The sequence below is a fragment of the Balaenoptera borealis genome, assembly GCF_965194805.1.
Source record: "Balaenoptera borealis genome assembly, chromosome: 13".
Classification (NCBI taxonomy): Eukaryota; Metazoa; Chordata; class Mammalia; order Artiodactyla; family Balaenopteridae; genus Balaenoptera; species Balaenoptera borealis.
In genome coordinates, this window is record NC_138870.1 from 96,413,393 (window position 1) to 96,439,920 (window position 26,528).

Below are 26,528 nucleotides of genomic sequence, written 5' to 3' on the forward strand. Positions count from 1 at the left end.
TCTCAGTTTCTAAAAATAGTAGTTAACAGAGAAGGAACTTCATTTTTGTAGAATGACTGAGTGTCCACATATCTTTCAACATTCTAGCCATACTTCTTCATCTTGGAATCCTGGTTCTTCCAGCACAACTTGATCCTCCTTCATATTGAAAGGTGAACAGCAGAAAAATAATCAATTCTGGAAAAATAAGAAATATTAAGAAGTAGTCATAGATCATATAGTACAAAATCCTTTGCCCATAGACCTTCTTGATTTCATTTCAGATATCAAGGACCAGAAGGACAATGAGAAAAATATTTAGTTTGGAACAACTGGGCTGGCCTATCTTCTTTCTCCAAGCCCGTGGCATTCTTTCGTTGGTGTGTGTATGTGGGGATGGGGACTTAGTTTCTTTTCTCTTTCCTCAAATCTGGCCACTTTGTATCATCTTTCAATTTCCTATAGCACAATTAATCATGACTAATGATATCTTTTTTTGTTGCCTTGGAATGTTATTTAGAAGTAGAATATTAGAATTCCATATTGTTATTCAACTTTTATGTTGCTTAACAACACTCTTAAGAACTTTGGCCTTAAGTCACTCTTCCTTGTACTCTCCCTGGCACCTAGAACTTAGTCTATCCTCAAAAAAAAAGATATATTTTTTTTCTCATATTTGAGGGATGACTTCCTGCTTGGGAATTATGAATGGGCTCTCTTGTAACATATATATTTTTGTTTAATAAAACAGATGTATTTTGTTTTATAGTATTTACTAGTTTCATGATGTATTTTTTTTTAAGATTTAAAATTATGGCAGATACCCAATATTTAAACATGATAAAATATTAGGGCCAATAAGCAGATAAAGAGTCTTTGATTTAACACTATAGCAGTTGTTTTAAGATCTCAGGAATCTACAAGGTATGACTGTGTTCATTAGAAAACGTGGTCCAAGTAATCGGTTTTCTTGGTCTATTCCATCTCTTCGCTTAACACCAAATTCGGGTTGGGGCCCGGCCCAGAAGGGGAACAAACTGCTAAGGTAGAGGTATGGTCGGTACCACCTAGTACCTCTGAACAGCAAAGTATTCGAGGCAAACGAGGAGACAGTGGAGATGGATTCTTCTGGAGTACGGTCCCTCATTCAGATAGCTAATCATATGTATGATAAGCCCAAATTCCACAGTGACTGTCCTTTCTTTTCTCCCTGATAAACAAAGAGATTGTTCTCCATCTATCTCAAATAGCAACTGACGGGGTGAACAGCTGAATCCAAGGTAGGGCTCCCGGACACCTCGGCTTAAGGCACCAGAAGCTGTCCCTCATCGTGGGGACCGCGGTCCAGATCACCCTCACCGCCTCCACCCGCCTCCAGCCGTTTTCCTGACACCTGACTCCCTCATAAGAAGGCCGAGGAGGCCTCTTCAAGACTTAGGTCCGACTTGGTTTAAAATAAGGATGCTGGAAATCCCTCGAGAGCACTTAGATTCCCTCCGGGGTCTGGGTTGGGGGCGGGACGCACGAAGCCACCAGCCCAGGGCCCGGCAACGACAACCGAGTATGACCAAAGAAAGGAAACCGAGTTTCCCCTCAGATTCTTCACCCGCCTTCCCTTTTTGCCACAAACTCCACTCGTACCCACAGTCTCCCGGAGGTTTTCAAGGTATCTGAATCCCTTCCGCCCCCCGCCCGGGCCTTCCAGTCCTCAGGGATTCTGCCTCAGAACCAGAACGCGGAGACTGGCGTCCCGTCGCCGACAGAGAGGTTTGGCGCCAAACGACTAGTTCGGGCGCGCCGCTGGCGTGGGCGGGACCCGGACGGAGGGGCGGGCCCACCGTGGGCGGAGCGAAGAGCGAGGGGCGGAACCCGGGGCGGGGCAGAGGGCGAGGGGGCGGGGTGGCGGGAGGGCCGGGGAGAAGGGGAGCAACTCGGAGCAGCAAAAAGAGCCTCTGAGGATGGCGCGCTGGGGTGAGGCGGGGCGCTGAGGTGGAAGGAGTGTGCTGAGGAGAGGGGCTTTGGTCGGAGGGGAGGCTGGGTCCTCTCTAGACCGGAGAGAGATGCTGAGGTCAGGGAGAGGACGGAGGTGGGGGCACTGAGGAGACGCATCGAATTAGCGGGTACTGAGGTGGGCGCTGAGGTGAAGACAGGCTGCTGTGAGAAAGAAGGCCTTTAGGTGGGGCGTGTTCTGATATGAAGAGAGGCCGCTGGAAAGGGGTCAGGAGGTGGAAGACCATGAGGCGGGGGGGAGGGGGGGTGTGCTGAGCGGAGGTGGCTGACGTGGTGACAGGTGACATGCAGAATGCTTATCTTAATCAGGATCCTCGGGTTAGGAGGTCGAATATGGGGGTCTTTCCCCCTGCTCAAGGCTTTTCTTTTCACTCCAAGTTTTTCATATCTGACTTCACAGTCTGTACCTAATACCTCAGTCCGCGTTCCTACTTTCTCTCCTTTCTCTGTGACTCTCTTACCATTTGCCACTCTAGTCTGTGAGTGAGGCACCCAAGGCCCATTCACGATGGAGAGTAATTTTTCTTCGTCTTAACTTGAAATTTTAAATAGACAACAGAAGCCAAACATATTTTGATCCAGCTTTTAAATAGAAATTTTAGGCCAGCCTTCATGCCAGCAGAGCCATCTCTGGCGGCGTCATCCTCCTCCCCTTCAATGGAGACTGACTGTTGAGGAGAGTCATGAAACACTTGAAAGAGCATCTGTTGAGGTGGAGGCTGCGATGTATCTTGGATGAATATCTGTGCAAACAGTTCTATGGGTTCAAGACCTAGTACAGGGCGACCCTTTTTCTTCAGTGTCTGAATCTTTTTTTGCTGGAATAAATAGCAAAAAATTCCCACAATAGCAGCTGGCAGTTTGTAGGACATTCCCCTTCCCCCCAGGTGGATTGTTTAAAGAGCCAACAAATAACTGCCATAACTCTTCAAAATCTGTTATTTTCCTGAAACATAGCCTGTCCATGTTAAATGGAAATTAATGCCCATTTTTGACATGAACTGGATAGTGATGAGAGGCTTTCACTTTGGGCCTCACCTAAAACAATTATAGTAACTTCTGAGCAACTTGTTAGATGGAGACATCAACTGTACAGAAGAGCTGCAAAGAGCACAGCAAGATGATTTAGGGAAATATAACATATGTAGTTTGGTGTAGTGACAGCTGGGAGAGAGAAATGTTCATAATATTTGAAGGTTGTGTGCAGTACACTTAAAGAAACTGAAGCGAGCTTGGTAATGACAAATTCGTGAAGTAAGTACAAAAATTTCATTTGGATAGGATATTGATGGTTATATGCAACTTTAAAATTTTTTTTAAAAAAAATCCAAAACCCTGGGGTAGTTCAAAAGTACACTTGAAGATCTTTCCACTCAAATCAGAACCAAAAACAAAAAAACAAAAAAAACACTAGTCTTTAATACCTTACAAAAATTCTGAATATGATGAAGGTGGCATTTCAGATCAGTGGGGAAATGAATTCAGTGAATGGTGTTGGAACAAACTAGGTAGTCATCTGGAAGAAAAATAAAATTGCAATCATACTTCACACCTTATACCAAAATAAATTCCAGATGGATCAAGAAATTAAATCTGAACAATAAAATAATAAAAGTACTAGAAGAAAACATGAGAAAATTTTTTACTCTCTCAGAGTAAGAAAAGTCTTTGTAAGTATGACACAAAACTCAGAAGCCGTAAAAGACTTATAAGGATGACTGTATTAGAGAAAAATCCTGCCTGGCAAAATGCTACTTTCCTATCCTAGATACAGAGCATGGCAAACCAAAGCTTTTGTGTCAATTAGTAACCAATTAGTAATTGTGTCAATTAGCTTTCCCAATTTCTCAAATCCTTCAGCAAGTCCACAAGGTCTCTACAAAATTTTTAAAATGTGTGTCATTTTATGATATTCTAAGAAATAAAAAACAGGGCTTCCCTGGTGGCGCAGTGGTTGAGAGTCTGCCTGCCAATGCAGGGGACACGGGTTCGAGCCCTGGTCTGGGAAGATCCCACATGCCGCGGAGCAACTGGCCCCGTGAGCCACAATTACTGAGCCTGCGCGTCTGGAGCCTGTGCTCCGCAAGAAGAGAGGCCACGATGGTGAGAGGCCCGCGCACCGCGATGAAGAGTGGTCCCCACTTGCTGCAACTAGAGAAAGCCCTCGCACAGAAACGAAGACTCAACACAGTCATAAATAAATAAATAAAAGAACGTGAATTTCTTTTAAAAAAAAAAAAAACAGGCAGTGGAATTACAGGTGACCTGAATTTTAAACCATTACACTTTACTGCCCCTCTGTGGACAACCACCTTACAATCAAATAGAGGCATATAACTCCACCATGTACAGTTGGGTAGCTTCAAACTGGTGCCTATGGATGTATATTCTTGGTTTCAAGAGCTCAAATTTGAGAAATGCTTTAGTACAGAACTAAAGAATGAAGGGTCATTACAAAAAGAGAATTTCATTGGGTATACCTCGCCTTAAGCACGTTTATTTTTTAAAATGTTTATTGACCTTACTATTTGTTAGACACTGTACTAGGCGTTTGTTGCCAGGGATTCAACAACAAACAAGATACAAACCCTAGTGTGGGCTATAGATAAGTTTATAGGCAATTGCAGTAGCGTATATACATATACATACATACATACATACCAGTCATTTGAGGCTTTTCTCATTTATTTAGATTTATTTCCAAATTTGAAAAACTTCCAGCTTTGGCACACAGCTACCCAGAGAGGCATGCTCACGACCATTTATTTAACCAACATTTATTAAACACTGTTGGACCCAGCTCTCTGCTGGATATGGATATAAAGACAGGTCTCTACTCTCAAGGAGGGATGAGTCTACTAGGGAAGACAGATACAGAAACAGATAATAACACACATGGTGAGATAAGAGGGATTATACACACAGTTGGGAACCAAGCAGACCTCTCCCTGGGGGATCCTCACAGAGGTGGTGACCCTTAATTTGGGGCTGAAAGGATAAGTGAGGATTTGCCAGCTGGGCAGGGTGGGAAAGGCAGAGGGAACACAGAGGCTTATTTAGGGAGCTGCAAGTGGTTCTGCTGGAGTGAAAGGTACTAGGGAGAAAGGAACTCTCAGATGCCAAAGGTAACGTTTGTTGATAGCTAACACATCACTTAACTTCTTTCCACAGATGAACACATCTACTTCACACAAAGATACCATGAGGTAGGAACTATTATTATCTCTGTTTACAGATGATGGAACTGGGGCACCACAAGGTTAAGTAACTTGCCTAAGGTTCACAGTCTGGCTCCAGTGTTCAGGCTCTCAGCCTATTAATATGCTAAACCAGTATATGACAGATCTTGTATGTTCACATGTGATTTTATTTTCCATTTATAGAAGTATGATATAAGTCCACATAGGCATGGCAACTATGCCAGACTTATAGTACAGTTCAGCCATTTACAAGCTATGTGGTATGGGGGAAAATTTATTTAAACCTCTTTGTGCTTCAGTTTCCTCATGTGAAAACCAAGAATAGTATTGGTACTGAGTTGTTGTGAGAATTAATGGGTTAAGATACTTGAAGTATTTGGGCTGCCGTGTGGAAAATGGATTGGAGGGGGCAAGAGAGAGGGCAAGGAGAATACCTAGGAGAACACTGTAAAAGTCCAAGACAGGGCCAATGGTAGCTTCAACCAAGAAAGGCCTCAGTTTGAAAATAGAGAAAATTGTACTTCATTTACAGGGCTATAAGAGAAGACAAAATAATCTGTAAAAATATGCTTAAAAGTACCTAGTCCCCAGTAATGCCTTTAATGTTTTTAAGTAAAATGTTATAATATCCCCATCACCCAACTTCAGCAATTTTCATCACATGGCCAGTCTTGTTTCACTTATACCTCCATCCACTTCCTCCCTTTCATATTATTTTGAAGCAAATTCTACATGTCATATAATTTCTTCTGTAAATGTTTCAGTATGTATCTCTAAAAGATAAGGACTCTTTTTTTTTTTTTTTTTAATTTTATTTATTTATTTATTCATTTATTTATTGGCTGTGTTGGGTCTTCGTTTGGCTTCCTCTAGCAGCGGCAAGCGGGGGCCACTCCTCATCGCGGTGCGCGGGCCTCTCACCATCGCGGCCTCTCCTGTTGCGGAGCACAGGTTCCAGACGCGCAGGCTCAGTAGTTGTGGCTCACGGGCCTAGTTGCTCCGCGGCATGTGGGATCCTCCCAGACCAGGGCCTGAACCCGTGTCCCCTGCATTGGCAGGCAGACTCCCAACCACTGCGCCACCAGGGAAGCCCCTAAAAGATAAGGACTCTTTTTAAAAACATAACCCTAACACCATTATCACACCCCCCAAATAATAATTTTTAATATCAAATATCCAGGCAGCATTCAAAAAACCAATTGTCTCATAAATGCCATATATTTTTTAAAGCTTGGATCAACTGGGGTCCAAAAAATGTCTGCATGTTGCAATTTATTGATGCTTTTTAGGTCTCTCTTAATCTATAGATTTCCCTCTCTTTTTCCCTTGCAACTTATTTGTTTAAAAAAAAAAAATGGAGTCATTTGCTCTGGAGTTTTCCATAGCCTAGATTTTGCTGATTGCATCCCCTTGGTGTTAACATGCTTCTCTGTCCTTTGTATTTCCTATTATGATAGTTGCAGCTAGAGTCTAGAACAGACCCAGATTTGATTATTTGGTAAAGACTATTTCATAGGTGGTATTGTGGTCTACCATCAAGAGGCATTTAATGGCTTTTTATCTTTTGGGGATGTAAGCAGCCACCTAGATCCATTAATTCATTAGGGTTTGCAAAATGGTGATATTTTAATTAGGTGGAATATTTCTAAAAGAGAAACTTCCCCTCATCTCTTGTTTGCTTACCTGCTAATACAGTTCATATGGGAATGGCATGATAAACGCTGATTTGTTTTCTTTATTTGCTAGTTTTCAAAATAATGAATTGGTTCCCTAGTATCCTTCAATGGTGACCAGTTAATTTTTTTAAAGTAATGATATGAACGTATGGGTGAAAACATGTTTGACATGCTTCAATCCATGGCTATTATTATTATTATGCTTAAATTGTCCCATCTTAAGCCAATGGGATTCTCTCTAATTTGGCTACTGAGTCTTTCTGACAGGACTCTCATCTTTGGCAGCTTCCTTGCTGTCTAGTATGACAAGATGTTCCATGTTCATTTCATGATTTTCCTGCCCTAGATCTGGAACCAGACACTTCTTCAAGGATCCCTGTATCCCTTTTAGTGCAAACTGTATTTCAAAACCACAGTCCAGGTCATTGCTACTTGGTCAGTCTTTATTTCTAGGGCATTTCAATGGACAGAGTTAGTAGGTTTCTTTTGTTGTTTGTCTGTCTGTTGTTGTTTTAAAGCTTTAAGGAGGTATAAATGACATACAAGAAACTGAACATATTTAAAGCCTGTATATGGTGTGTGAACCTGTGAACCCTTCACCACAATGAAGATAGTGAACATAACCACCATGCCCAAAAGTTTTCTTGGGCCTGTTTGTATTCCCTTCCATCCTCTCCTCCCCTCCCCTCTTTAGCAACTAGTTGTTTGTTTTTAAAGATAAAATATATCCTCAATTCATAATCAATTCAAAATCAGGACTATAGCATTTTAACTTCATTTCTTCTAGTTTAACATCTGAATTTCCTTACTTCCATGCTGAGAATACTGGTTCTCAGCCACAGTAGGAATGACAGAATTGGGGTATTACACAATTACTCATTTGCTTTATCCCACATTACAGTTAATGCTTCTTAAATGTTAGTTCCCTTTGACACTCTACCCTCTCTCCACCCCCCACTTATAAAGGGCAAAGAATTCTTCACCATGATTTTCCCTTGTAATACTTACAAAGAGCAGAGACAGATCTTTTCATCTTGAACTTCCTGAGAGGCCTATGGTTATGAGTACTCAGTAATTTCTGGAAGGGGTCTGAGCAGGGATGGTCTTGGACCCAAGCTGTACAAAGGAATATCCTGAAAGACATGTCCTGGTTTCCATGCTCAACATGTCCTGGTTTCAGGAGAAGAGTGTACCTTTTAACAGCAATGGTAACAACAATGACAACAATAACAATAGCTGGTAGCAATTACCAAGTGAAATATGCTAAGCCAGGGCCTTTGCATAAATTATCTCATTTAACTATCACAACAGCACTACCTTCCTAGGCAGGCATTCCCTTTCTGCATTCAAGAAAACAAGTTCAGAAAAGTCAAGTCACAAAAGCTACTAGGCCTAAGGTCATATATCTACTATGAAGCAGAGCAGGGATTCAAAGCCCTGAATTTTCTGGGGCCAAAGCTTGAGCTCTTCCCTTTTACCCTTCTTTCATCCCTTTACTTGGGTAATGTTCTCCAAGAGGGTCCCCTAGAATTACACTCAGGTTCAAGTGAAGATGTTTATCTGTGGGGGACATCATAGGTCCCAAGAATATACTTAATTGCTTCCTGGTTCAGGCAAATGGCGATTTGCTTGATTTTTTCCCTCTTGGCTGGGTTGGGCAGACTGTTCTAACACAGACCACGTTACTCCCTTGTGCCCAAAGGCCCAAATGATAAAGGCCAAGCCCCTCAGCCAAACTGCAGGTCCTTCTACACACTGGCCCCTGTACCTCTAAGCCTCAGTGAAGTCTCTCTGGACTTGGTTTTTCTTGGATTCCACACAAACCTCTAGCACAGCATTAATGCATTTATTGGTTTACACATCCTCCCCCTCTTCCAGACTGTGTGCTCCTTAAGGTCAGGGACTATGTCTTTTTTCATCTCTGTATCAACAGGACCTGGTATGTGCAAGCATGGTATAGGATAGATACCTAGTGAATGCCTCCTCAACCTCTCCAAGCCCCAGTGTCCTCCTAGGAGAAATGGAGGTAACAACACCCACCTTGGGGAGAGAAGGGGGCAGAAGGGTTAATCTGAGATAATGTTTGAAAAGGATTTAGAGCACTTAGCACATAGTAAGTACTCAATAAATGATGTCTCCTATGATTACTGTTATATAATACATATAATACATACTAATATATACTCTATAGTGTTGTTATTAATAAACAAGTGAATGAAAGAATTAGTAAGCAAATGCATGAATGAATGAGGTGACTTTATGTCAATTTAAATCCTGACTTTGGCCCAGGGTAGGAGAGGACTTTAATATTCTTTGTCCCATGGACTGCGAATGACTAAATGTATTGCAGTATAATTTTTTATTTGTTTGTTTTGTTGTTTCTATTTTAGATTAAATCCAACAACATGTGCAGGCTTCATCCAAAAAGTTCTTCTGATTCTTGGATAAGGATTCATGCAGGTGAGCTGGACGGTGAGAGGATAAGGAAGACTACTTTTTCTGCATTGGTTTTGACTTCTTGATGACCTTTCTGTGGATGAACCATAAAGATACAAACAGAAACAGATTAAAAAACCATTGTGAGCAAGAGAATGAAGAAAGGAATCCCCAGGATTATATAAACAGCCTGGAAATCAACCACTTAGAGTGAAGCAGATCAGAAGGCTGGGAAATGAAGGTGGAATTGATAGATTATGTAAAGTGTCTGAATGTACTGGGGGACTTATACAACCAAGGGAAAATTTGGAGATAAACTGAGGTGAGTACATAAAAAAAGAAAGAAAGAAAGAAAACAGGCAGATTGAAAAAGAGACTTAGTTCCAGGGATAGCAAAAAGTTTTGCAAGAAATAAAAATAACCAAAGTATACTCTGTAGCTCATGGCAGTGGTGTTGATAGTATAATAATGCTGATTAATGATCCAACCAAAATCACAACAGAGACACATTGGGAGGATGGGAGAGCGGAAGTGTGTGCAAGTGAGAGAGAGCCCAGTCCTCACTTTTCCTAGTGTGAATTCAATAGATAATGCCTAGCACTAAAAAAATCAAGGAGCCAGAGCACCATGGTATTTAGACATATGGAGGAAAACAAATACCAAAACAATCAGTTAAGAAAGTGGAAAGTGGGCTTCCCTGGTGGCGCAGTGGTTGAGAATCTGCCTGCCAATGTAGGGGACACGGGTTCGAGCCCTGGTCTGGGAAGATCCCACAGGCCGCGGAGCGGCTGGGCCCGTGAGCCACAATTGCTGAGCCTGCGCGTCTGGAGCCTGTGCTCCGCAACAAGAGAGGCCGCGATAGTGAGAGGTCCGCGCACCGCGATGAAGAGTGGCCCCCGCTTGCCACAACTAGAGAAAGCCCTCGCACAGAAACGAAGACCCAACACAGCCATAAATAAATAAATAAAAATTAAAAAAAAAAAAAAAAAGATATCTTATAAAAAAAAAAAAAGAAAGTGGAAAGTATTGCTGGGGAATGGGAAAGCGGGTCCTGAGGAGTGCAATTTTTTGTAACAAGCTTTGTAGAACTATTAATTAGTTAATTTAATAAGCCTTATATTCTGCTTTGCATTGGTTAATTCAATCAGTTAATTTAATGTGCCTTATATATTACTTTGCATCACGCACTGTTCTAAGTGCTTTCTTTACAAATGTTAACCAATTTAATCCTCATAACAACCTTATGCTATACATAATATTATCATCCCCATTCTACAGATAAAAAAACTGAGATGCAGAGAAGTTAAATGATTGCTCAAGCTTACACAGCTAGTAGGTCGTGGAGCTAGGATTAAAACCCAGGTGGTCTGGCCCCAGAGTTGCCTCTCTATTTGATTCTTAAAGGATGAATATGTATTACTTTAATTAAAATAAAAACAAAAATTAAAAAAGTGTGATTTTTAAGAGGCTTTATTCCTAACTTTGAACATAGACAGACAAAGTTCTAAAATGTAATAAGTTATTTTTTTCTATAAGCAATTAACTGGAGCAGAATGCTAAACACACATTAGCTAATCATTAATTCCCTCATCAAGAATTTGCTGAATCCCGGGAATTCCCCGGTGGTCCGATGCATAGGACTCCGCACTCTCACTGCCAGGGGCCCAGGTTCGATCCCTGGTCGGGGAACTAAGATCCCGTAAGCTGCATGACACGGCCAAAAAAAAAGAATTTGCTGAATCCCTACTATGTGCCAGTCACAGGAACAGGTGCAGGAGACTCAATGCTTAATGATAAAAGGCCCTTGGGAGACTTACAGTACAGAGAGAGAGACAAGACAACTCCATGACTACAGTAGGACATATTCGGTGGAGTACAAAATAGGCAGTCACTAGGGCAGCCTGGGGAGATTTCCTGGAAGTGACAACATCTGAGTGGGCTTTAAGGGTCAGATAGGATCTAGCCAGATGAAAAAGTGGCCAAAGTATGTTCAAGGAAGAGGAAAGAGCAGTGAATACTTGTTAAAATGAACTGAATTGGTTGTTTCCTCTTCCATTCTAAATTCTAAAATGGATGTCAAAAACAATAGTATTAAAAGCCCCTCTTAACCTGGAGATTCCATAGCCTAAACCAATGGGGTGCAAACCATGCTGCTATACTCCAATATCAGTGGCTGTTTCTCTAATCAAAGGAAAAAACGAATTGATAAAACTTTCTTCATATTAAGCTTACCTCTTTTTAAATATTTATTTATTTATTATTTATTTATTTTGGCTGCGCTCGGTCTTAGTTGTGGCATGCGAACTTATTACTTGCGGCATGCAAACTTATTAGTTGCAGCATGCAAACCCTTAGTTGCGGCATGCATGTGGGATCTAGTGCCCCGACCAGGGATCAAACCCCAGCCCCCTGCACTGGGGGCGCGGAGTCTTACGCACTGGACCACCAGGGAAGTCCCAACTTTACCTCTTAAGCCTTGTTAGGCTGTAGCCCAGGCCCTGGAGTCTGACTACTGGTTTCAAATCCTGGCTCCACTGCTTACCAAATGTGAGCACCTGAGCAAGAGTCACTAACCTCTCTAAGCCTCAGTTGCCTCAGTTGTAAAATGAGGATAACAACATCCCATATCTCACAGAAGTGCTGTGAGAATTAAATAATACACGTATCATGCTTAGAAGAGAATAAGGACCTGGCAAACACAACTGTGTTGTGTGCTCAAGGTGATAAAAACAAATGAGTAAGTAAAAGTTATAATTAAGAGAAAAGTTAGTTGTGATTTCTTAACATATTATGTGTTATGTTATTTTAAGATAACTTGGCAGCTATCTAAAGATTCATATTTTATCTTAGTCAATAGTCCTTTATTACCAAAATAATTTGGTAATATTTTTATAGGTTTCTGCAAAGAGCACTATGACCTCTAGTTGTCCTGTCCCTGACAGATGGGAGAATCAAGGCTCTGAACTCAGGAAAATGCCGAGTAAGTCAGCATCTGATCCTTTACCCTTCAGTGCATGTGCACTTGAAGCTGGCTTTGTCCTCTATTCTAGCGCAGAAACTACGTGAAACAACTGCTGGATGCTTTCTCAAAAATGGGTCTGCCCCAAACCTCCCAGTCCAGAATGTTCCAATGTAGTTCCTTGCACTGCTTTGGGCTCAGCAAGTTTTCATGGTATGGAAGGTCTGAGAGCTTTGAGGAGAAGTGCTGAACTCTGATCTTCTGTGTGTGTGTCAGGGAAAGCTTCCTGGAGGAGTCATTATTTGCACTGACTTTGAAGAAGCAGGAGGAGCTGGCTGGGGAAGGAGGCCGGGGTAGGAGGGGAAATTTTCCTGCAGAAGAAGAAGCTTGTGCCAAGCATGGCCTGGAGGTTGGAAGAACTTGGCCTCTTAATGCAGCTGCAGGGGCTTAGTGTGGCTTGAAAGGTGGTTGGGAGTGGTGGGTGAAGACAGAGGAGAGAGGGGAGGTGGGCAGGGCCACCTCATGAAGGCCTCGAGTCTAAGAGTTTGGATTTTATCCCTAGGATCCTTAGGGGTTGAGAAGAAACTGCAGGTTTTAAGCAAAGGAGTAGCCTGATGAGATATGGATTTTTGAAAGAGACCCATGGGGAGCCTGGGCCTTAACTCAAGTGAGTCTTAGTTGCCTCCTTTGAAAAACAAGAAAAATAGGGGGACTTTCCTATTTTTGGTTAAGAATCTGCCTTCCAACGCAGGGAACGCGGGTTCCACCCCTGGTCGGGGAACTAGGATCCCACATGCCACGGGGCAACTAAGCCCACATGCCGCAACTACTGACCCCGTGCGCCACAACTACAGAGCCCACACGCTCTGGAGCCCACCTGCACAACTAGAGAGCCCACGCACCACAATGAAAGATCCCACGTGCCGCAACTAAGACCCCACGCAGCCAAATATAAATAAATATTAAAAAAAAAACAAGAAAAATAAAATTTACCTCACAGGACTGTTCTGAGACTTCAGTAAGATAACCGACGGAATATGCCTATCACAGGGCCAGGGAAAGCTTCCCTTCAATTTCCCTTCCAGTGTTTGTAACAGGAGGAGCAGGTCTGCTCTTCCTCAGGCTCCTAAAAGTCTGGGGTCACCAGTATTTAATGATCTCTGAAAGAGGTGTCTAGGGGGACATTTTTGGACACAGGCTGTGCCCCATCTGAATGTGAAACTTTTAGACTTTGGAGGCTCTTCCCTATGAATAAGAACTTGTATATTTTCTGGAGCTTCGACATTTCAGTCCCCCATGATGGGTAAGCACAGGGTAAGGACTGCCCTAAGAGATGAGAACCCAGCTGGTCCAGGGCTCAGAAAACCAGGGAGTCTTTCTGGGCTGGGCCAGACCAGTGCTCTCAAGCAGGCTCGAAGGCTTCCTTGATTAAGGAATGTAAGAAGCTTATGAAAACAATAATATATTGCCTATTAATTATTGACAAGTTCTATGCCAGACTCTTTATATGGGTTAGCTCGTTTACACATTAACAAACATCCACATTTTTTATGGCCACGGAAACAGGCCTGGAGAATTTAGGTAACTTAACTGAAAGTCACAGAGGGGGCAGGGCAAAGATTCAAAACCCCAGATCTTTTTAGAGTCAAAGCTCCTTCTACTGCTTCATCTTCTCCTGTGGGGGAAACTAAAAGGTAACTCCCTTACCTGGTTAATTTTTACCTGGGGTTCATCCAGAGTAGTCATCCCCACCCATAGATGGATCCACAATGGATCCATTATAGAAGAAGATAGTGGAACTTCTATTTATATATTTTTATCTCATTCTTTTTAATTTCTATTTTCTGTATGTTTTATATTATAATATACATATTATATTAGCATAGAACTATATATATTATTACTGAATAATTAATATATTATTAGGGGCTGAGTTCTCATAAATGTTTTTCTAAGAAAGATACAAGATCAAGAAAGCTTGGGGATTACTGATCAAGTGGTATAGTCAGGGTTTCATGGAGAGGTAAATGTTTGCTGGAGACTTTGCAAATCCCTCAAAGTACATACATACTCCCTTCATGGACACCACCATCTGTCATCAGGACTTTAAAAATCCAAATATGGCCACATAGTTCCCTGTTTAATATCTTTCGTGGCTCCCCACGACTTAGAAAATAAAATCCCTTCATGGTTTGTCCAGGAATCTTCTCCAGGCTCACCTCTCCTGGAGCCCCTCACACACTTTCTTGACCTCCTGCCACATTACTTCCTGCCTCTGAGCCTTTGCCTCTATTGCTCCATCTACTGAGAATGCCAACCCCTTGCCTCATCCGCCTCCTCCTGCCTTACAAGCACCTTATCTTTTCTAGACTCAGGTCAAGGGACACCACTTCTATAAAATGTGTCTGCATGGCTCCCAGGCCATTGCATTCTTTGTCTCCTTTGTCTAATAGCACTTCTGGAACTTATGGTATTTATTTGTTGATATATCTGCCTTCTATCAGTCTGTGAGCCCCTTGAGAATAGGGACTGTGTCTTATCTACTGTTATTTACCCAGGGTCTGCTGCAGGGAACTTTTGAAACCTCTCCAAATCTGGGCTTGTTGCTGTATAAAATGCACTGGATAATCTCTACCTCAAATGACTGTTATGAAGGTTAAAATGAGGTCATGTTTGTATTGTATTTACCTTAGTGCTTGGTACAGAGTGAACAGTTAGTTAATGGTAGACATGATTATTATATTATAATTTAATATTGTTAGCACGACTAAAAGTAGTGACCTAAGCAAAAATCTCCCCACTCCTGCTTTTCACTCAGCCTAGGAAAAACTATAGTGGAAACTTTCCCCTATCCTGGGAATAGTTATTTCTATTTCTCAGTGTTTGGCCACAATTTTCTTTTTCTCCTGTTGTTGTTCTACCTGGTAGCAGAAATATCAGAGATTTTGTAGGGGCTTCTTAGTTCCAGGGAATAGAATTCATCAGGGCTTGATGGTGAGAAGGAAGAGTAGTTCAACTTCTGTTTCCATTCTCTTTCCCTCTCCTCTTTTTCCTTCCTGTGCGGGAAACAAAAAAGACATCAACAAAAATCGGCTCAAAACTTTAGTGCGATTTCTTCAAAGGTTTCAGTAGAATCTTGATAGGTATTGAAAGAAAAAGTTTACAAAACAGTCAGTAACATTGGCAATAGCAAATAACTGAAGCAGAGTGCTGAACACACTGCAACGACTCCCTCATTCATCTTCTAAGTATTGACTGAGGACCTGTTGGGTGCCAGGCCCTGCACTAGGCCCTGGGAAAAAAAGGTCATCTAGGGCAGTATTCCTGACCTTAAGGACAAACCTCAATCTAGGGAGATGGACAAGCAAATCTATAACTAGAGTAGGCTATGATCTGTGGCATGTGATCAGGAAAGCACAGGACAATACCCTGAGAAGGCAAGTCAGGGAAGACTTCCTGGAGGTGATGCCTGAACTGGGTTTTACGGGTTAGTGAGGGGTTAGCTAGATTAAGAAGTAGTCAAAAGGGAAGGGGAGGGATGGACTGGGAGTTTGGGGTTAGCAAATGCAAACTATTATATAAAATGGGTAAACAACAAGGTCCTACTGTATAGCACAGGGAATTATATTCAATATCCTAAGATAAACCATAGTGGAAAAGAATATAAAAAAGAATGTATATTTATGTATAACTGAATCACTTTGCTGTACAACAAAAATTAACACAACATTGTAAATCAACTATACTTCAATTAAAAAAAAGAAGTAGTTGAAGGATAGTCAAGTCTGAGGGAATGACAATGATATTGGTGAATTAAAATAGTTGGCTTTTTGTATTTCTGAGAATCTAATATGGATATCAGAAAGACTGCTAATGAGTGACCATTGAACTTGTAGTATTCCATGGCTCAAACAGGTGGGCCTCAAGCTAAACTCCTAGTATAAAAAAAATGTGGTCTTTTTCTGGTTTGAAGGAAAATTTCGACTAGAAGGTTTAAGACTGAAAGTTTTCCTTGGCTAAATTTCTTAACTCATTAAGCTTTGGTTTCTTCATCTCTGAAATGGAGAGTATAACACCATTTATCTGTGATACAGATGGTTAGTTAACAACCCATCATCCACTCTCCCCTTTTACTTTAGCAATGGAGCCAGCTTAAAAAAAAAACACCCGACACACATTTCCCAGGATTCTTTGAAACTAACATCACCATGTGACTAATATCTGGCCCTTGAAATAAACTGGTAATGTTATATGGTATTTCCAGGGAGGTGATTAAAAAGGGAGAGGGTTATAGGAATTGACTACACATGGGCATGAGGGAACTTTCTGGGGTGATAAAAAAGTTCTAAAGCTAGATTGTAGTAATTGTTGCAAATCTCTGTAAATTTACTAAAAATCATTGAATTTTGTACCCTTAAAGTGGGCAAATCTTATGGGAAATTGTACCTCATTAATATTATAAATATTAATTATAATATTTATAATTATATTATAATTATAAATATTAATAATTATTATTTTAATAAAAGAACATTTTAAATGTTTTTTTAAACAATATTTTATTAAAAAGAAAGAAATTGCTGTAGCCATGTAGTCACATTCTAGCAGTGAAACATAAGTGGAAATGTTGTTTGGGACTTCTGGAAGTGCTCCTTAAAAGAGAATGTGGTTATAGATTAAAACTAAATGAATGCAGAAAAATATACCGTGCTAACACTGATCAAAAGAAAGCAAGAGTAGCTATACTAATTTCAGACAGAGCAGACTCCAAAGCAAGAAAAGTTATCAGGGATAAAGAAAGGCATTATATAATGATAAAGGGGTCAGTTCTCCAAAAAGACATAACAATTCTTAACGTGTATGATCCTAACAAAAGAGCATCAAACTACATAAGGCAAAAACTAATTGAATAGCAAGGACAAATAGATGATTCCACTATCATAGTTAGAGACTTCAACACCCCTCTAATCAGAAATGGACAGATCCAGCAGGCAGAAAGTCAGCAACGACATAGTTGAACTCAACAATACCAACAATCAAATGGATGTAATTGACATCTGTAGACTACATCACCCCAAAACAGCAGAATACACATTCTCCACAAGCTCACATGTAACATTCCCCAAGACGGACCAAATTCTGGGCCAAAAAAATATACCTTAACAAATTTAAAAGAATAGAAATCACATTATACCTGCTCTCAGACCAAAATGGAATCAAACTAGAAATCAGTAACAGAGATAGAGCTGGAAAATCCCAAAATACTTGGAGATTAAACAACATACTACTAAATAACACATGGGTCAAAGAAGAAATTTCAAGAGAAATTTAAAAATATTTTGTACTAAATGAAAATGAGAATACAACTTATCAAAACTTGTGGGACTTCTGGAAATGCTCCTTAAAAGAGAATGTGGTTGCCGAGTGTGCTGAAAGCAGTGCTTAGAGGGAAATTTATAGCATTATATGCATATATTAGAAAAGAAGAAAGATCTGAAATCAATCATCTAAAGTTTACACCTTAGGAAACCAGAAAAAGAACAAATTAAATTCAAAGTAAGCAAGAGAAAAGAAATAATAAAAATTAGAGCAGAGGTCAATGAAATTGAAAACAGGAAATCAGTAGAGAAAATCAACAAAACCAAAGTCTGGTTCTTTGAAAATATCAATAAAATTAATAAACCTCTAGCCTGGCTAACTAAGAAAACAAGAGAGAGGACACAAATTACTAATATCAGAATCATGAACATTAAAAAGCTAATAAAGCAGTACTATAAACAACTGGTCCATGAAATGGACCAGTTCCTTTTTTTTTTCAGCCTCACTGTGCGGCTTGCAGGATCTTAGCTCCCCGTCCAGGGATCGAACACGGGCCCCGGCACTGAAAGCACTGAGTCCTAATCACTGGACTGCCAGGGAATTCCTGGACCAATTCCTTGAAAGACACAATATGCCAATACTCACACAAGAAGTTATAGACCATATAAATAGAGCTATATATATATTAAATAAATTGAGTAAAAAATTAATAACCTTCAGAAACAGAAAGTACCAGGCTCAGATGGATTCACTGGTGAATTCTACCAAACATTTAAGGAAGAAACTATACCAATTATCTACAATCTCTTTCAGAGGATAGAAGCAGAGGGAATACTTCTTAACTCATTCTACCAGTCAAGAATTACCCTAATACCAAAACCAGACAAAGATGTTACAAGAAAAGAAAACTATAGACCAATATCTCTCATGAACATAGGTGCAAACATCCTCAACAAAATATAAGCCAGTCAATCCAACAATGTATAAAAATAATTATACACTGTGACCAAGTGAAATTTGTCCCAGGTATGCAAGGCCAGTTCAGCATTTAAAAATCAATTAATATAATCTGACACATCAACAGGCTAAAGAAGAAAAATCACATGATCATATCAATAGATGCAGAAAAAGCACTTTAAAAATCCAATACCCATTCATGATAAAAACTCAGCAAACTAGGAATAGGGGGAACTATCGCAACTTGATAAAGAATATCTACAAAAATATGCAGCTAACATCATACTTAATGGTGAGAAACTTGAAGCTTTCCCACTAAGATCAGGAACAAGGCAACCATGCCTCTCTCACCACTGATTTTCAACACTGTACTGCAAGTTCTAGCTAATGCAATAATACAATACAGTACAGTAAAACGTACACAGATTGAGAAGGAAGAAATAAAACTGTCTTTGTTCACAGACTACATGATCATCTACGTAGAAAATCCAAAAGAATTGATGAAAAACTTCCTGGAACTAATAAGTGATTATGGCATACTTGCAGGATACAAAGTTAATATAAAAAAGTCAATCGTGGGAATTCCCTGGCGGTTCGTGCTTTCACTGTCGAAGGCCTGGGTTCAATCCCTGGTCGGGGAACTAAGATCCCAAAGCTGTGCGATGCGGCACCCCAAAAAATAAAAATAAAATAAAAATTAAAAAGTCAATCTCTTTCTTATTGATATATATCAGCAATGAGCAAGTGGAATTTGAAATTAAAAATACAATACCATTTACATTAATACCCCAAAAATGAAACACTTAAGTATAAATCTAACAAAATATGTATAAGATCTGTATGAGGAAAATTACTAAAGCTCTGATGAAAGAAATCAATAAGAACTAAATAAGTGGAGAGATGTTCCAAGTTCATGGATAGAAAGACAATATTGTTAAGATGTCAGTTCTTCCCAACTCGATCTGTAGATTCAATGCAGTCCTAATCAAAATCCCATCAAGTTATTTTGTGGATATTGACAAACTGATTTGTAAAGTTTATATGGATAGGTAAAAGACCTAGCATAGACAACACAATATTGAAGGGGAAAAACAACACTGGTGAACAGACACTATCTGACTTTAAGAATTACTATAAAGCTACAGTAATCAAAACAGTGTGATATCAGTGAAAGGATAGACAAAGAGATCAATGGAACAGAATAGAGAGCCCAAAAAGAGACCCATATAAGTATAATCAACTGATCTTTGACAAAGGGGCAAAGGCAATACAATGGAGCAAAGACAGTCTTTTCAACAGAAGGTGCTAAAACAACTGGACATCCACGTGCAAAAAAAAAAAAAAGAATCTAGACAGAGACCTTACGTCTTTCATGAAAATTAACTCAAAAATGGAGCATACACATTTTGAGCAAAACTCAAAAAAAAAAAAAAAAAAAAAGCAAAACTATAAAACTCCTAGAAAGCAACATAGGAGAAAATCTAAATGACCTTGGGGTTGGTGATGACTTTTTAGATATAACACCAAAGGCTTGGTGCATGAAAGAAAGAATTGATAAACTGGACCTTATTAAAATTAAAAACTTCTGGTCTGCAAAAGATAATGTGAAGAGAATGAGAAGACAAGCCATGAACTGGAACGAAATATTTGCAAAAGACACACTTGATAAAAGATCGTTTTCCAAAATATACAAATAACTCTTAAAACTCAACGATAAGAAAACAACTTGATTTAAAAACGGGCCAAAGGGACTTCCCTGGTAGCGCAGTGGTTACGAATCCACCTGCCAATGCAGGGGACATGGGTTCAATCCCTGGTCTGGGAAGATCCCACATGCCACGGAGCAACTAAGCCTGTGAGCCACAACTGCTGAGGCTGAGCTCTGGAGCCCAAGAGCCACAACTACTGAGCCCATGCGCCACAACTACTGAGCCCACGTGCCGCAACTACTGAAGCCTGCGTGCTGTGACTACTGAAGCCCGAGCACCTATAGCCCGTGCTCCGCAACAAGAGAAGCCACCACAATGAGAAGCCCCCAAAGATCTTAACAGATACCTCACCAAAGAAGATATATAGATTGCAAATAAGCGTATGAAAGCATGCTCCACATCACGTCATCATGGAAATGCAAATTAAAACAACAATGAGATACCACTACACACCTATTATGGCCAAAATCCAGAACACTGACAACACTAAATGTGGAGCAAGAGGAACTGTCATTCATTGCTGGTGGGAATGCAAAATGGTACATCCACTTTAGAAGACAGTTTGATAGTTTCTTACAAAACTAAACACACTCTTACCAAAGGATCCAGCAATCACACTCGTTAGTATCTACCCAAAGAGTTGAAAACTTACATCCACACAAAACCCTGCACATGGATATTTATAGCAGCTTTATTCATACTTGCCAAAATTTGGAAGCAACCAAGACGTCCTTCAGTAGGTGAACAGATAAACTGTGGTGCCTCCAGATAATGTAATATTATTTAGTCCTAAAAAGAAATGGGCTACCAAGCTATGAAAAGACATGGAGGAACCTAAAATGCATATTACCAAGTGAAAGAAGCCAATCTGAAAAGGCTGTATTCTGTATGATTCCATCTATATGATATTCTGGAAAAGGCAAAACTATGGAGACAATAAACAGATCAGTGGTTGTCAGGGGTTTGATGAAGGGAGGGATGAATAAGAGTAGCACAGAGGATTTTTAGGGCAGTGAAAATACTCTGTATGATACTATAATGATAGATACATGTCATACATTTGTCTTAACTCATAGGATGTATAACACCAATGGTGAACTCTAATGTAAACTATGGACTTTGAGTGATTATAATGTGTCACTGTGGGTTCATCAGTTGTAACAAATATACCACTCTGGTGGGGAAATTCCGTAATGGGGGTAGCTCTGCGTGTGGTGGGGCAAGAGTGCATGGGAAACATCTGTACCTTACTCTTAATTTTCCTGTGAACCTAAAACTCCTCTAAAAATATATTTAAAGAAAGAGAGAGGGACAGAGAGACAGAGATTGAGAATGACGTTAGCCCTTTTCTTCCCTTCCTTCTTATAGTTTCTGGTCTGGAAAACAGACAGGTTGCCTGGAACTCCAGCAGCCGTCTTGGTGGACCATGGAAGTCCCAGAGGAAGGATACCAAGGGCTAGGATGGTGGAGCCTGGCTCCCTGAAGCCCCTGAAACACCGTATCAGGCTATATCGTCTACCTTCAGACTGCTTTTATATGTGAGAATCAACCTTTGGGCCATTGTTATTTTTAATTTTTCTGTTACATATGACTAAATAAAATCCTAATTTATATATTACATCAAAGAATTGTTCTCAGAGTCAAATGAAAATTGGAAGTTTTTCTTGTGCTTTTGTTTTGCTTTCTGGGGAAACTAAAATAAAGAGGCTACAGTCTTGGGCATAGTAGATTAGTAGAAAACAAAAATAGTTAAGCGGAAGTTGGCTCTACTAAATGCAGGATCTTTACCCCCCTTTCCTTTCCTCTGTTTCCAGAATGCCATTAGCCAGGCATATGTCCCACAGGCAAATGACTGGAGGATTCTTCTCCTAAGAAACTGAATGGCTTCTGAGAAAAGAGCACAGATGCTGATATTTGAGAGTCTCTCAAATGAGAAAGCTGGCTTGCTTCCTGATCATGAAAAAAAAGAGAGCCAACCAATTGAGAAGCCATGACCACTGATACCAACTTCCACTGTCAGCTAAGACAGCCCAGGGGACTTCCCTGGTAGTCCAATGGCTAAGACTCTGCGCTCCCAGTGCAGGGGGCCGAGTTTCCATCCCTGGTCAGGGAACTAGATCCCACATGCTGCAACTAAGAGTGAACCTAAAACTAAGAGTTCTCATGCCACAATTAAAGATCCCGCATGCCGCAACTAAAAAAAAAAAAAGATTACTGCATGCCGCAACTAAGACCTAGCACAGCCAAATAAATAAATTAATAAATATTTTTTAAAAAAAGAAAAAGAGAGCCCAGGATTATCAATAATTTAAGGAAAACCTCAAAGATGAGAGTTCAAAACAAGAAAACAATCAAAAAATGTAAAAAGGTACCCAAGAAAAGGAACCCACAGAAATAATATGGGGGTCAGAAACTTTAAAAATAAAGATTAATGTTCTCAGTAATAGATGAAAATATTGCACACATGAAAAAGAATAGGATGCTATGAGAAAGGAACAACCAAAATATAAGAAAGACCTCACTCTAGGAAATTAATACTACAGTAGAATTTTAAAAATTAAAAGAAGTCATTGGAAGATAAAATGTAGAGACTCTTCTCGAAAGTAGGACAGAAATTCATACAGATGCCAAGAGGAGAATAAAAATAAGAAAATTAGAGAATCAGTCCAGGAGGTATAACAACTGAGTATAACAGCTCCAGAAAAACAGAGCTAAGAAAATAAAGGGAAGAAAATTACCAAAGAAATAATAAAAGAAAAATTTTCAGAATTGAAGGACACTACTCTCCAGTTTGAGAAGGCTTCCCAATCCCAATGAAACATATTAAGAAAAAGAGTCATACCAAGGCACATGATTGTGAAACATCAGAATAATAGGGAGAAAGACAATATCCTAAAAACTTCCACGGGGGTTGGGGGTGGGGAGAGTGGAGGTGACATACAAGACCATAGGAATCAGAAAGGCATCAAATTTTTCAACAGCAAAACTAGAAGGTAGAAAAAAAAATGTTTTCAAAATTCTGTGGAATATTGACTTTGAACTTAGAATTTTATCCCCAGCAAAACATTTGTCAAATATTAATCAAGAGCAAAGTCATTTTGGACATGTAAAGACTAAAAAAACTTTCTATGTACCTTTCCCTTGAGAGTTACTAGAAGATGTGCTCCAGCAAAATGAGTAAGTAAACAAGAAAGAGAAAGACATGTGACCTGGGAGACTCCAACAAAGTGAAGTTGACCAAGGGAAGCCCTAGGATAATGGTGAAAAAAAGCCCCAAAATGATAACTGAGAGCAGACCTTGAGCACACCAGTCCAGACTGGAGGAGGATGAGGGCCTGAGAAGGAGAACTCCAAGATTAAAAAAATGAAGAAGAAATTATCAGAATATATTCTCACTTTCAGGATCTTCTGCCACAACTTTTTCTTAACCTTAGGAGTCTACATCTGCTTGCAATGGAGAGGAAAAGGACAAGCAGCTAACTGCATCTGTCCTGGTTATGATCACGTTACCTAACAGAATATATTAATACGATATACATAGAATATATATGATACATTTGAGAATATGGAAAATGATGCTGCTTGGTTTTTGATAGCTTTTAACAATCTGGAAAACCTTATCAACAGATAACATCTAAAAGGAAATCAAGAAATGCATACGTAAGCATGTTATTTAGAATAATGGATGTAAATTCCAGAATTGAAAATTATAATTTCTGTAGACTCTTGGATGCCTATGCACTACAGGACGGTGGAATCCAGAAGGTGGCATGTGAGACCCTCTGATGCCCCTCATTGCCTCAACTCTCCCTCACTCTCTAATCAGCCAGACCCAATTGCAGTCTGGTAACTTTTAGCTCTGCAAATTGGCTTGAACATCTCCCTGCCTAGAGTTCCAGCCCATTCTTCCCCTCCCCCCTTGCCTAGCAAACATAAAGAACTGACTGCTCCCTACTCTGTTCTCTGTTGAAGTCCTCTCTTAGGACCTATGCAATTTGTTGCATGTTATCTATTTACATATCTTTTTCCTTCTTCTATACTATGAGCCCTTGAGGGCAAGAACTTTTAACTTATTTATTTCTTTGCATCCTTAGTGCCTGGCATAGTAGGTCTTCAGTCAATGTTTACTTGGCTTCTCTGTGCCTCAGTTTTCTATTCAGTAAAATGGGTGTTATGCTATCTAATAGGGTTTTGTTGAGATACAAATAAACTGGGCATGTTGTTTTTGTCTGATGGCATCTCACCCATTCTACCCCATGTCACTGACTTTGCCTTGTCCTCTCAGGCCGCAGGGACGGTCAGGTCTGGCTAGTAATAGCACTGCTTCTTCCTGAACACAGTGTTGGTTCAGAAAGGATGTGTGGATCCATGAACCAAGCAGAGCCATTGAAACCGAGAAGGACCCTGTGGGGCTCCTGGGCACAAAAGCCTTTTTGTCCCCTGTTTCTTGTAGGCAAGACTCTAGCCTCCATGACCTTCCCTGAGTTCCAAAGGGCAGAAGAGCAGCCAAGAAACCACCTGAGGCAAGATTAAAGGGACCAGAGAAGCTCATCAAGATTAGGAGACCTGAGCTGAGATTAAGGGAGTGCAGGCCCTGCACACACCCTAATCTTTCTTGTCAACAACCCTGCCCTTGAACTATTGCTATAAAACTCCTCATCAAATCCTACCGGGTTGGGACACACAGTTTCGAGGGCAGGAGCCCTCTGTGTCCTCCTTTGCCTGACAAAGCAATAAATCTATTATTTTCTACTTTACCCAAAATTCTGTCTCAGAGATTCAATTCGGCACCAGTGTACAGAGGCTTTGTCACCTCTGTCACCATCAGAGGCTTTTATTGAGGCTTGGTTTATGGAGGCTGGGAGAGGGTGTCTCTCTTCCTTTTAGGTCATGCACTTATAAGGACATAGGGTTGGGGCTGTTCTTGGCCCTCTTTCTTTCTTTGAGGGCAGGGGCAGCTTGAAAAGCAAGCCAGCACACAGAGGCAAAGAGGGTCAAGAAAGAAAGGGAGAGAATCTGAAAATATCATTGAGCCCTTAGGTCCATCGTGCCTGCAGCCAGCCTGAATGTGGCCTTCCCAGTTACTGAAGCCACGAGATTTTCCTTCCACTCAAGCTGGTTTGAGCTGGTTTCCTGGCACTTGCAACCTATGAGCTCTGACCCATAATACACTTCGTAAAGTACGAATGCTTGGCATAGAGGAAGTACAAAGTCATTGGTAGCTCTTACTACTACCATTAATAATAATAAAAATAAAGTGAGAGTTGAGTGACTAACACATAAAAGTGAGTGGACTTTTATGTATACTTTTCCACGTATTAAGAATTCCTAAAGTGTTCACATTTCTACTTTTCCCACGGTCTTCATTCAAACAAACCTCAAAAGAAACGCAATCTCCCCCTGATGGCTTCTTCTAGATTTCTTTTCAGGGGAGTCCTCAATGAAGGTTGAAGGCTGGATGAACATGTGGTTCGCCTGTTTTTTGTCTTTTGCTCTTTGATCAATATTCTTCACCTCCCTGTGGGGAAAATCACAAAGACACATGGAAAAAGACTAAAGAGTCAGCGTTATCGTTTCACTCTATTTTCGCATGGAAAGAGAGGCAAATATTTACCAGTTCATTCATTACATCTGTCAAGAGCAACCGACTGAAGCAGAAAGCTGGCTGCGCAGCAGTAACTCAGTCGCTGAGCCCCCGCTATGTGCCGGGAGTCATACAGCCCCGGGGGACACAGAGGAGTAAGATGTGGGCCCTGACTCGATGGATCATACTCAAATTAGGAAGACAGGTGAGGAAAACCAACGGTCTGAGAGAAAGCTGAAGCATGAGCTTGAGGGCAGGCTGAATTCAATCTGGGGCTCTGCCATTTGCTGTGTGTTCTTGGGCAAGTTACTTAACCTCTCCTTGCCAGTGTACTCATCTCAACATGGTAATATAATAGAACCTACGGTAGTGGTGCGGATTAATTGAGTTACCATAGGTCAAGCGATTAGCACAGTGCCTGGTACATAGGAAGTGCCCAATTAATGTTGCTTGCCGCTGCTGCTGTTATTATAGGAGAAGGTTTTCAGTGGAGCATGTTCAGGTACGTTTGGGGTACACAACGGAAATGCTGAACTGCAAGATATACCAGCTGGTCTGTGAAGTGTGAGTGGACCTCCACTCGATGAAGAAGCAGGTTATGGACATTCAAGGCAGCCAAAATAGCAATAAATATACATTCAAGTGAATTAAGATGCTGTCATATACTTCTCTGCTGCTGCAGAATAGATGTAGAAAGAC

At 40.5% G+C, this 26,528-nt stretch overlaps 2 protein-coding genes across 8 annotated transcripts in view; both read right to left on the bottom strand.

Moving 5' to 3' along the window:
* Positions 1–1,782, bottom strand: part of DMC1 (DNA meiotic recombinase 1) — a 45,186-nt gene extending 43,404 nt beyond the window's left edge. For 3 of the 4 annotated variants that reach the window (XR_014233787.1, XM_082352795.1, XM_082352797.1), the window contains exons 1-2: positions 1,621–1,782; positions 94–177 (exon numbers count right to left, since the gene is read on the bottom strand). Coding sequence is in view for 3 of the 4 variants with exons in the window: in XM_082352795.1 (XP_082208921.1) it covers positions 94–144 (51 nt within the window). In the remaining variant the exon portion in view is untranslated. The other variant, XM_082352796.1, reaches the window with a different exon arrangement.
* Positions 1,783–9,205: 7,423 nt separating this feature from the next.
* FAM227A (family with sequence similarity 227 member A) overlaps positions 9,206–26,528 on the bottom strand; it is a 98,725-nt gene continuing 81,402 nt past the window's right edge. For all 4 annotated transcript variants that reach the window (XM_082352761.1, XM_082352764.1, XM_082352763.1 and 1 more), the window contains 3 exons: positions 25,623–25,763; positions 15,182–15,316; positions 9,206–9,395 (listed from right to left, as the gene is read on the bottom strand). In XM_082352761.1, the coding sequence (XP_082208887.1) occupies positions 9,356–9,395; positions 15,182–15,316; positions 25,623–25,763 (316 nt within the window). In that variant the 3' untranslated portion in view covers positions 9,206–9,355. The remainder of the gene's footprint in view (positions 9,396–15,181; positions 15,317–25,622; positions 25,764–26,528) is intronic.